The following is a 12,907-nucleotide window of genomic DNA, read 5'->3' as shown; positions in this document are numbered from 1 at the left end:
TTGTTTTTAATTCAATACCATGACTAACAAAGCTATTGCTTATTGACTGTCCATTTTCCAACAAGTAGAAAAAAAATTGTACATTTGATATGCTCAATAGTGAACACTTCAATATAATCTATTTCTTTTTTGATTCAGAATGTACTCTGTGGTTATCAATTTTCATTTTACCAAAGAAGTACACAAACAACAATAAGATAAAAGATAGGATAAACCTACTTTTCCTTATTCACATTTTTGATAGATTTCATTTGTATCCAGTAAGCCTATAAGAATGTGTTCACATTGCACAGAATAAGATGAAAACTGAGACATCTCTAAATATTTGTCTTCTGTTTTTTTTAAATAGGATGGAATCAACAGAAAAGTGTGAAGCTGTTATTGGTCATTTTAATGGAAAATTCATTAAGACACCACCCGGAGTTTCTGGTATGTTGTTTGTCTAAAATTTTATCAGTAGTCTTTTATATATGGTGAATATAATTTTAGCACTTGATGATTCTTAGGTCAAGAATAAAAACCCTTCAGTTAGCTCTTTAAAATTTTTTCTTTGCATCTCCAAATAAGACTTAAAGACTCAAAAACTCACCTCTCCCCAAACATTGGGTGTTTAAATATGAGTGGAAGCAGACCCATGGTGCAGAGCTGTCTGACTTGTAAAGCGTTCAGAAACCTCTACTTGGATGCTTAAGCCATCCTCTAAGCCACCTTATCACCATCCTCAATAAATCTTCTGTCCTTCAGTCACATCCGTTGGGGACTGTGGTACTTTCCACCACAGCTCCTGCCTTTGTTCTGGAAGATTTCAACAAGTGCTACCCCTCCCTCCTTAGAATGCCTGGGCCTCACCTCCTACGGCCTTTCTGTCCACTTCCTCCCGTTGTTCTGCCTTGTGTTGTCAAGACCAAGAACACTGCACTTCAGGAGCTTCTCGTTCCACCCTCACACTCGCTCTAACTCCTACAAAACCTGATGTGAAATACAAAGGGATCCTTCCATTTTTACTCTTCATTGGTCCTTCTTTACCTCTTTCCTATCCCTACCAAATCTGGTCTCCATTTTTCCCACTAAAACCATTTATTTAGCAGCATACTCAGTTTCCTTGTACTCTATCCTTTGGTCACACCTGCCTAGCAGAACCCTGAACCTGGATTAATCCTACAGCCGTCCACCCTCACTGCTCCTGTTACATCCAGGCAGGTAAAGGCTGTCTCCAGCTTGACCAGACCCTCAGTATCACTGATCCTCACTCAGCTTTCTCACCCTTCCCTAGCATAATTCTTGTCAGTTTTCACCATCCTGCTCAGTCCCCTCCCTCATCCCTGACTCCCGACTCTAAGCAGATGACTTCACTTCCTACTTGATGAATAAAATTGAGATCACCAAATGAACACGCCATCGTCAACTTCCTGCTTCCTTCCAGCAAGGAGACCTACACCCACACCCGTTCTTGCTTCTCTCCTTCCCAGAAGTCTCCAGGACAAGGGGTTCAAAGCCAGGCTCTTGATCCCACCCCACTGGAACCTTGCTCTGCCACTTATTCCCTCCCTCTCCTATAATTTCAATGTCTTTTGCTTTTATTTTTTTTTTTCAACAAAACCAAAAACCTTTATTTTCAACTAATAACAGATCTCTGGCAAGATTAATTGATAGATAAATGGGAGAAAATGCATAAACAACACTAGGAACAAAAATTGTGAACGTAACTACAATAGACATTCTTAAAATCACAGAATATGTGAACAAAACTATGAACAACATTATGCCAATAAATTGTAATATATAATTTTGTAAAAAAATCTATCCATTTGTGTTTGAGATTATTCAGGTCTCTGTGATCTTGACACTAAATTAAATTAAGCACTCTTTAGCTCCTCACGTAAATCTTTTAAAAGTGTAGTCTCCACTTCCTCAGTGCCCATTCACACGTTGGCTCTCTCTAATCTGACTTCTTCTGCTAGGGTGCAACTGAAAGTCCTCGTGGTGAATTCACTGTATGAGTCTGCTAGGGCTGCTGTGACAAAACACCACAAACTAGGTGGCTTCAACAATAGAATGTGTCGTGTCATCATTCTGAAGGCTAGAAGTCCAAGATTAAGATGTCAGCAGGATTGGCTCCGTCTGAGGGCTGTGAAGGAGAATCTGTTCTAGGTCCCCCTTCTTGGCTTTTAGATGGCTGTCTTCTCCCTGTAACTTCACATTATCTTTCCTCTGTGTGTTTCTCTCTCTGTCCAAATGTCCCCTTTTTATAAGGACACCAGTCCTTGTATTAGGGCCCACCCTAATGACTTCATTTTAACTTTAAAGACCCTGTCTCTAAATAGGGTCACTGTGTGTGTGTGTGAGAGATACAATTCAACCCTTAACACTTACCTTCTGATTATCAAATTTGGAGACTTTCCTGTCTTTTTTATGCTCTGTCTGCCTGCTGTATGTGGCATTGCTTGTCTCTCACTCAGGCTTGAAATGTGTCCTCGTCTCTGTTTCACCTCTTTCTCTATTTTCTTCCCATCTTGTATTAATTACTTTTTTGTGGGCTTGTTTCTTCTATCTGCTCTTTAATTATTATTGTTTCCCTGAATTCCATTTTTGGCTCATGATTGATTTCATTCACTCTCAATATTTCAACTATTACTTAACTCAGACAGCTCTCAAACATTTCTCTCTCTTCCCAGCTTTTCCCCTGAGTTTCAGGTTGCCTGGCCTCAGTCACCTTACATTCATCTACTCCAAAACTCAACTGGTTCCCCTTCCCATCTAATCCTGCTCCTCTTCCTATTTTCCTTATCTTGGTTAGTATAACCAGTATCCACCCAGGGTACCCAAGCTGGGACCCTAGGACTGAATCATCCTGGGCTCCCCTCTCCCCCTCCGTCCGTCATCACTCACACATAGTCATTCAAGTCCTTGTATTTCTCTTCCCAGTTATTTCTAGAATCTCTCCTCTCTCCTCCAGCCCTCCTACCATGGCCTAGTTTAACCCCTTATCTCTCACCTAGGCCATTATAGTGGCCTCCTCATTGCCAGCCCTGTCTCTAGTCTTTCCTTTCTCGGATATTGTCCCTGACTGCAGCCAAAGAGATTTAGATAAAATGTGGGCCTCTGTGTCACTTTACTGCTAACAAATTCATCTTCCCCCAGAAGAGAAGACCCGGGACCTAGAATGACATTGAAGGCTGGAGGTGACAGGACTCTTGCCCACTTCTTCAGTCCTGTCTCCTTCTGTTCCTTGCCTTACTCTTTATCTTCCTCCAGTGCTAAGCTACAAATGGTATTCCGCACACACACTGCTTCATTTCTCTCTGCTTTCTCTCACATGGTTTCCAGTTTCTTGGATCTCTCCAGTTCTCTTTAACCTGGGTGGCCTCCTCACCTTGCAAGACTCTGTTCAAGGCTTGCCTCCCCCTGCAAGGGCCTCCTCTGATCCAGTTGGGTTACCTTCAGTTTGCACAGCACCCTGAGGACACCCATCTGTGTCACAGCATTTAATGTGTTTACTTGTCAGTCCACTAAACTGTAAGCTCCTCGAAGGCAGGAACTGTTTTCTCATCATACTGTTTTCGTGCCCAGCACAGTACTCAAACCGTACTAAGCAAGAGTAAATGTTTGTTGATTTTATGTGAATTTCACTACACTGTTCACCAAGACAGTGCTACCTGTTTATAAGCCAGCATGCTAGTAGTTGACCACAAACAAGAAGACATTTCAGTTTTTCCCCCATATGCTAGCTGTGCATGTGTAACTAGTGTTCAGTATTTATTTTTCTATAGCTCCGAGGTTCCAGCTTTAACTGGGTGGCTGATGATTATGACTAGGGATTCACTTTAATTTTCTTTCTTTTTTTTTTTTTTTAAAGATTTTATTTTTTCCTTTTTCTCCCCAAAGCCCCCTGGTACATAGTTGTGCATTTTTAGCTGTGGGTCCTTCTAGTTGCGGCATGTGGGATGCCGCCTCAGTGTGGCTTGATGAGCGGTGCCATGTCTGCGCCCAGGATCCGAAGTGGCAAAACCCCGGGCCGCCAAAGCAGAGCGCGTGAACTTAACCACTCAGCCACGGGGCCGGCCCCAGCACTTTAATTTTCTGCATCAATTGAGTCTCACTTCATAGAGAACCTATTTGTAAGTATGTGCAATACCACAGACTACCCTTCATCTTGTAATACTAAAACCTGACAGCATAAGGTTGGCATGGCTGTATGTGATCTTGAACTGCCTACAGGCACGAGATTGGAGCCTAAAACGTAAGACCTGGAAGTACACTACTCCAAGGAACTCAGCCTTGTGAAAGAGCTGCTTCTTTGTTTTTTAAGTTAGTTTTGTTTTCCCATCAACAACACTTGAGTTGAAAGAAAAAGAAAAGGGAGTGTTTTTACCCTCCAACCAAGTAAAGACAAAGGAGAGATTTCATACATGGGAATTTAGCCCCGTGCACAGCTGACGTCTGGTGTCCTCTTCGCTTCCCTGTGCCATCTTTTGCCTAGTCAGGACCCTGGAGTATTAGTCCATTTGAAGGGCTGCTCATCCACCCACCTGTGACCTTTTTTTTTTATTTTTTTATTTTTTTGAGGAAGATTAGCCCTGAGCTAACATCTGCTGCCAATCCTCCTCTTTTTGCTGAGGAAGACTCGCCCTGAGCTGACATCCATGCCCATCTTCCTCTACTTTATATGTGGGATGCCTATCACAGCATGGCTTGCCAAGTGGTGCCATGTCTGCACCCGGGATCCGAACCAGCGAACCCCGGGCCACTGAAGCGGAATGTGTGCACTTAACCGCTGCACCACAGGGCTGTCCCCAACCTGTGACTTCTTTACTCTCTCAGCTCATTGTTGGGTGCAACAAGGAAAGTTCAAGAAGGAAAAACATCCCAGCACACGTTTGTTTTGATGCTGTATCAGTCTGAGATAAGATCTGCCAGTTCCTTGAATGAAATCCAGGGTGTCACACATGGAGGTTGTTGGACAGTTTGCTTTTTTCGCCAAATGACTTCATAGTTGTGTCATCTATTTCTTTCGAAGTGGGTTTGAAGACTATTGGTCATACCCATTCAAGGAAACAAAAAGACCTTGATTTCCAAACCACATGTAAATGATTGTAGGATTTTCTGCATCTTTGCAACTAGTAGAGAATAGTTTCTTCCAAGTTGTGCCAAGTGTCAAATGGGGCACAAAAAACAGACAGGTTCCTTCTACATTGAGAGCATCGCTGTTGAAGGAGCAGCCATGCAGTTAGACTCTTCTCTTTGTTCTGAATCAGAACTTAATTTTATGCCATTTTCTAATATTTAATGATCTTTGGCGACAGGGGCTGTGTTTTATTTTTAATCTTGTGGTAGGCGCAGAAAGCCTGTGCATCGCCCTGGACCAGCAGAAGTTACCAAGTGGTTTCCAAGAGCATTTTTCATGTAGAGTTCCTACCAATAATCATGGCTATTTTGAGGGCCTTTTTGGATACCCTTTTGCACGTAGGCGTGGTTCACCTCTCTTTAGGCAGGAGCTTAAACTGTCCAGTGCAGGACTTGAAAGCATGCTGTTCAGTGAACTCAACTTTTGCCCAGAACAAGTCCCCAGTAAATAGGAGAACCCACAACAGAATTTGAAACAGTTTTCAACTTCTCTGGATTTTTTCCCTTGTTTTTGTACACATAATAGGAGAATTATCTTTGACTATCAGTCTGTTTATTAGATGCTGCTCTCTCCCTTCTATAGCTTGAATGACTACTCCATAGCATGGGTTTCTCCGTGGAGTGCATATGATTCTTTTCAGCAGAACCAGATGAAAAACGAAAATATTGTCAGGCAAGGGTAAATTGAATGAGCCTCCACTTTAATGTTTAAATAATGTAGGCTCATTGCTAGGCAGACATAACATTTCATAAATACAGTCAGAGGATGGTTTATTTAATGATGCAAGTTGTTTAGCTGGCATAAGCAGAATTATCCAGGATGGTTTCTGTCAGAGTACTCAGATTCTTGCACGACTGGCAATTTGCCTGTGACATTGGAGCCAAGTACAGAAAAGAAACCCATGTTAAACACAGTTTTCAAAAGCCTGTTTCTGAAAATTAACAAACTGGACAGTGAACTCATCTTAACCGTGACTCTCTTAAGAAAGTCTCTGTTTGGAAAAGCAGAAGGAAGTCAGCTATGCACGTGAGGTGACGCTTCTCAAATGCCACCCATCCTCCTGCCAACACACTCTTTTCATACCAGGGTGATGTGGCTGGGTTCCCCCACGCCAGACAGACTCCAACCTGGGCTGGAATATGGTACATAATGTAGTACATGTTTATAGTTGTATAAAAGTCCACGTCACAATTTTTAATGCAGTCTGTTTTCTGAAATTGCTTTTTAAAAATCTCATGCTTTTGTGTCTGATGTTACCATATTTTAGAGAGACTTTATCTTTTCTTATATCAAATTCTTCTTTAAACTCTTCAGAGTTTGTGTTGAAAAAAATAATTGTTCTTAAGGTCTTTCCTTGTGTCATTCCCTACCCAGTCTCTCACTGTTCCCCGTAAATGTTGAAGCATTGTCTGTTATTTGGATCTATATTGGTTTTGAGTGCTGGCTGGTTTGCAGTAAGTCAGATTTGCTTGGAAGGTCCCTACCCAGGGTAAAAGAACCAATGACTTCTTTGTGAGATGATCTAGGTGAATTCCATAGAGGTTTAAAATATCTACTTAATATTTGCTAGATAAAGATTCCATTATGGAGAAATAGTATGGTGGTGGTTTCCCACATTGTGAATGTTAGAAACAAGGGATGGGAAGTTTTAGTTACGTAGAACTGATGTCCAAATTAGGAGACATGCCTGAGACAAAAACACTGTCACTTGCGGTCGTGATTCAGGGATTTGTCTAAAAAATGCTGCTGCAGTACCTTCCTGGAAGAAAGTGCAGTCTCTGAGAAGACTAATGCACATGGCATGTGAGCTGGAACTCTCCTGGAGCTGCTTGCCCTGCGCCTGCTGTTTTTGCCTTTGTGGGCGACACACACACCCCTCATGATAAAGGTCACACGTGTTTAATGCTGCAGGAGGCAATGTGATCACCCATCTCTCTTTCTGGACCTCTCCATGACATTAATAGAGTCTGAATAAGTCCCTGTGTGCTAAGGACAGAGAATTAAAAAAAAAAAAAAAAGAAATGTGTCTAGTCACTGGATATGTGTTAGATCCTCAGCACTGTGCTGGCATCGTTCTGCCACATCGCCCAGAGCTTCGTCTGTGTCATGGAGGAGCTCCAACGAGGTGCGTATGTGACTGCTGGCTGACTCCATTCAAAGACCTCGGCTTGTTGTACATCTGCTTTCTGTGTTACCCTGACTTTTCAGATTGGGTTATGTGCCCAGCAGGGCTTCAGAACTGCTCTTCCCCACATTTCCTTACTCCCTGGGTAGAGTTGGTATTATTAGGACGTTGTCCTATGCCAGGAGGCAGAAAAGGTAACGTTTAGAGGAAAAATTATGACTCCAGTAAAAAGGCTGGAAATCTTTCAAGGGTTTTTATTGCCCATTTTGGTCCCTGAATATTTGTCTTAAGCATTGTTACTCTGTAAAAACAGAACATTTTGGCAGCTCTAGGACAAAAGAAACACTTGAAGTCATGTGCACTGCTCATGGTACCTTTAGGACAGTGGGATCATACCTTTGGAATTGTGGTCTGCTGACGTCCCCCCAACCCAGCATGTACAAGAGAGCAGAGTCTAAATGCACATCATATTGAGATGTCCTCTCCAAGGGCTGCACTCTGTGAGAAATCATTGCCATGAAAGCAAAAGTGTTGGAACAGTCCTGGGTGGCCAGTGGGTGAGGGCTGTCTTGCAGATGCAAAACTCAAACTCATTCTCCATTAAAAAGTGTCAAGGGACCCCAACTAGAAATGTGCCAGTAATTTAGCAGAAGATGCCCGAGGGCCACGCCAGGCTTAATGGGGCTGCCTTTGGACAATTATTATCACCCTCAATCATACCTAGCCTACAGCAGGGCCCTCAGATTAGTTTTACACCTTTACTTTATCAGGTTCTGTCAGGGAGAAACAGTGATGGAGTAAGATTTTATTAAAGCATCAGGATCTTGGGTGGAAGATGTAGGTGTTACTATGAAACAGTTTTCTAAAAGGCATTTGCCAATAACTTCAGCCTTAACTACAACTTGAACATTTATGTGAAGCCAAGGCAGCTGTCCTAACCAGCTCGTTAAATCTCACAGAATCAAATCCCATGGAAACAGGCCAGTCCCTAAAAATGTTTATAACTTTTGAACCAGAAGTCCCTCTCTTGAGAATTTATCTTAATAATTCAAAGGCAAGAGGAGGAGCCATAAATTAAAATTTTGAGCTCCTTCTGTTGTCATGGTAATAACAATGGTTAATAAGAGCTGTTCTAAGTACTTTATATGTTAATTATAATGATCCTTTGAAGTGAGTACTATTACTGTTCCCATTTCACAGATTATGAAACCAGAGAGATTGAGTAACTTACCCAGAGTCACTAGCTAGTAACTGGCAAAGCCAAATTTCAATCTCGGGGAGACTAATCTAAAGCCGGTGTTCTGACCATAGAATCTGACCACCAGTACAGCATTTGGCACTGGGATTGGAGAGATAAATGAGATACACACATAGATGTTCATACAATGTTAGTTGTAATAACAAAGAAACTATACATGATCCCTTTTCAAATAGAACATTATGTAACCATTTTTTCTTAAATGATTCTATAACAAGGTGGGGAAAAGTGCACAATGTAAATGGTAGAAGGAAAGGACCTATCATTGCAAATATGAAAAATAAATATAGAAAAGTAGTAAATATAGAATATTAAAATATTGATGTTGGAGTGATAGGGGGAAGTACTGCATTTTCCTTTTCCATTCAACCTGACTTTAATGTTGTTAAATCGTTATTTTACTGAAAGGTAAAGCTAAGTGGGAGATGGCACCACTATATAAGAGTCAGGAAAGGAGGAGAGACGAGGACCTAACCGCAGGCGTAGGAGGCCAGGGGCTGTGGAGAGCAGCTGTAAGTCTGGGCTGTGGTTGAGCAGGACAGCAGGATTTGGTTAGAAATGAAGAGGGGGCTAAAACAGGAAACGATCTTGTACACATAGAAAAATGGATAATATCTATTCAATCTTAGGTTGAAATTTTTAAAAGAAGAGCCCCAGGTAGTTCCTTGCATGTTGTTAATTGAGGAATTTTGAAAGTAGGCAACATTATCAGAAAGCTAGCTAATTATAGTTGTGAGTGGGCTAGTTGTCCACAAGTGATGGAAAAGCTTCTGTCGAGAGTAGTTCACATTTTACAGAATGTTGATTGGGGTAACATACTGTGTAACTAGAAAAATGGACATTTAGATGTAGCATTTTCTCCAGCTGTTAGAACATAGTGAAGAAAAGGTCCACGCTACAGAGAAATCTGAGTCTTCTGAGCCACTTGATTAGAAGTGTGAGGAGGACTCCTGGAGCTCACGTCATGATCTACAGGGCTTAGTCAAAGCAGGCATTCTAGAAGTGATTTATAGTGTGGCCATCAAGGCCACATTTGAGCCTCAATTACAGTAGAGTTTGAGCTTCAGAAGATGAGTAAGGAAGCTGCTTGGTAGAGATGTGCATTGAGTCATGATGGGCATCACCCATCTGGCACTTAGGAGGGATGATTAGTGCCTCAAAGTCGGGCATTGTAAAACATCATCCCACCCATAAAGCCCTGTTGAGGACACTGGAGAATCGAGTGATGCAGTGGCCTTAGATGGCTCTAAGAGGCACCAAAAAGTATTAGACCAGTGTTTGCATTTGTGGTGTTGCCTGCTGGAGGTAATAGTACAGTGGTCAAACTTTTGGAAGTCCGTGTTCCTGTTGATTCTGATGAACAAGAAAATAACAAGGAAGAGAATCTAACCTGAGAGATCTCACAAGACATCCCACGTGTACCCTTTACAAACCCAAAAGACTTGTTATTAATTAAGGAGAAATTCAGCCTAGAATACTCTGCATATTTGGCAAAATCAATTGATTGGGGTAATTTTATATGACTTTTGTATCCATTTAATACAGGAATATATCTGAAATCACAAATCGTTTGTTAGAACTCTTTGCAATTAATAGTTTTGCACAATAAGGTAAAGAGTTACTAATAGAAAAAATTGACCACGTAGAGGATAATTTTTTAAAGTTAATTTGCCCAAACTTACCTGTGGATCATAGTCATCTTACTGATATTCGTGGCCTTCCTTTTCTGCATGTCGGTCCTCCTCAATACCCCCTTTCTAAAAAAAAACTATCAAGGAGGTCACCTGAAGGGTCTGTTCTGTAGAGCAATGTGACGTCATGTAGGGTTTCCCAATCTTCAACCCAGAAACTGTGCATTAGGCTCCAAAACACAAACTAGAGACTATCGCCTGGTTTGGAATAAGCCACAGGATATACCAGTCAAGTAAAGGTCTCTCATTTTGAAACGAGTGCACACACTAAAAACAAGTGGGCCATGACACAGATCTGAGTGTGTGTGTGTGTTTGTTTTTCTGTTCAGAAATCTGAAATCATCTAACCCTTCCTTAGCTTAATGGTAACATAAATGTCTTAAAGAAATCATCACATAGTTGCTTTCCTGGAGCACATGGCGTAATCTTTGTAATAAATAAGAAATCAAGAACTTATAGGGATAAGCTGTTTCTCATAATGTCATCCAAGTATAGAGAGCAGCAGCTGTAAGAGAAATACGCTGTTCCTGTATCAGAAGTATTTCACTTCTGGGTGGCATTTTTATTAAAAACAAACATCTCTGAAAACAGTGCTGTGTCCCACAAATGGCTAAATGAGTTTTCATAAGATTGGGTGCACTCTTGTCCCCATTAGACTGCAAACCCTATGAGGTAAGAGCCTATTTTAGGAGCCAGCCTTGGTGGCATAGTGGTTAAGTTCACGCGCTCTGCTTCAGCAGCTCAGGGTTTGCTGGTTCAGACCTACACACTGCTCATCAAGCCATGCTGTGGCAGCATCCCGCATAGAAGAGCTTAGAACTAGGATATACAACTATGTACTGGGGCTCTGGAAAGGGAAAAGAAAAAAAATTAAAAAGAGAAAGATTGGCAACAGATGTTAGCTCATGGCCACTCTTCTTCACCAAAAAGCATACCTTAAAGAAAATGAAAAAATAAAAATAAACCAGAATGATTTTGTAAAAAAAGGAGACCGTATTTTATCCACCACTGTATCCCTAGTTCTTAACACTGTACCTTGCACATAGTAGGTACTCAATAAAAATTTCAGCACTAAATAGACCAAAGGGAATTTTAATAGAAGAAAGAAGCCATTAGAATTTTATGTTGCTTCACATGGAATACTGTGAACTGAAACAACTATTTTAAAAATGTTTCCCTGAAACAAGGGGCCAACAACTATTTTAAAAATGTGTGGTTTCTACTGGTTATAATTCTTATTTTAAAATAGGAAGTTTGCTTTCCTGAGGTATGAGACACCTGCCAGGATAAAAACTGTTTTAGCTACTTACCTTTTTGCTTGTAGAGGGGGAAAAATATCTTAATGACAGCACAAAATCATGTGGTAAATAGAATTCATTTTGGAAAGATGCAACTATATCCTGTTCCCTTTGTTTCAGTTTAAATGATATATTTGCAAACATGTCATTGCTCACCTAACGTTTACCTCATCATTATACATCTTCAGCAGGGTTTTTTGTTGCGTGAGATTGCTTTTTCTTCGACAGAGCGTAGTTGAGATGAACGAAATGTGTTGGAAGCACCTTACCACAGATACAGGAACACTTGGCCTTTCTGCAGATGTGGAGCTTTGGCACCCGCCAGGAATTGCTCCCTAAGTGCTTTCGTTCACACCTGCCCGTAATGAACTTCTGGAATCAGCCCAATCTGGTTGCCTTCTTTCTCTGGAAGAAGTGATGCCCATGAAGGAAGATGGTCCGTTTGCATTACTCACTGTGCCAAGTAAACTCTTTGTTAAAAAAAAAGTTGGATTTCAGTCCAGGAGCTAGTCTTTAGAAGGCCGCCAGATAAAAATGTCTCCTCCAAGTGAAGTCCCACAAAGGGCCAACATCAGTTTATTGTACTCTCTCTTGCCCTATGAGGTTATGGGGAGGCAAAATCCTGAAACCTCAGATGTCAGTGGAGAAAACATTCGATGTAGTAAGAACCTTTCTAGATCTGTGGACAGTGAGATCTTGCATCTCTGTCAGAGTTCTCGATTTGTCCTTAGAAATCAAGGTGGTGCATCCCCGGCCACAGCAGACAGACACTCTCCTCACTCTCAGGAGGGTTTGCACTTTCTCCCCTCCTGTGTGAACGCTGTGTTCTCTCGCCCTCGTTTCCATCTCTCCCTAAATGGCCCAGTTGTAGAATGAAAGGCATCTGTGATTAGAAACCTCTTTTGCTTCATTGCATCCGTTTACTTTACCTTCTGTGATTGTGGGTGAAGGTAGAAATTTCCAAAAGTCAGTTACCTTTTTCTGAAAAGACAAAGAGTGCAGTTCATCTGCGGTCTAGGATTTGGCCCCTGTCCATCTTGCATCACACCCAGTTTGCCTTAAATGGAAGTTCCTTGTTCGGGGAAAGCCTGGGGGTGGAGTCAGAAGGTAAACAAAGGTGCCCTTTGTGGAGCATAGGGCCCAGACTTGCTGGTGTTCTCACTAGCACCTCACAGTTTCGTCTCCTCCTACTGTAGTGCACTTGCCATTCAGAAGGGAGTGCCCATTCCAGCTGTCCCTCTGGAGTGGTTCACACCAGGGAGAGGAGACAGGAGCGCCAGACAACAGCGTAGACAGCTCACCGAGAAGGAATTGCAGTTGGGTTTTATGTTGTGTTCTGTTTTTTGGCAGAGAAGTGTTGAGAGGCGCTGTTGCTTCCACCCTGTCATTAGTGGGTGGGTAATAGTGATA

At 41.7% G+C, this 12,907-nt stretch overlaps 1 protein-coding gene across 20 annotated transcripts in view; it reads left to right on the top strand.

Moving 5' to 3' along the window:
* RBMS1 (RNA binding motif single stranded interacting protein 1) overlaps positions 1 to 12,907 on the top strand; it is a 206,781-nt gene that overhangs the window by 178,781 nt on the left and 15,093 nt on the right. For all 20 annotated transcript variants that reach the window (XM_014859998.3, XM_070507950.1, XM_014859988.3 and 17 more), the window contains exon 6: positions 350 to 429. In XM_014859998.3, coding sequence (XP_014715484.1) covers positions 350 to 429 — 80 coding nt within the window. The remainder of the gene's footprint in view (positions 1 to 349; positions 430 to 12,907) is intronic.

Source organism: Equus asinus, chromosome 4 (genome assembly GCF_041296235.1).
Source record: "Equus asinus isolate D_3611 breed Donkey chromosome 4, EquAss-T2T_v2, whole genome shotgun sequence".
Taxonomy (NCBI): domain Eukaryota; kingdom Metazoa; phylum Chordata; class Mammalia; order Perissodactyla; family Equidae; genus Equus; species Equus asinus.
The sequence above is the reverse complement of the archived record's forward strand: the minus strand, read 5'-3'. Positions and strand labels throughout refer to the sequence as shown.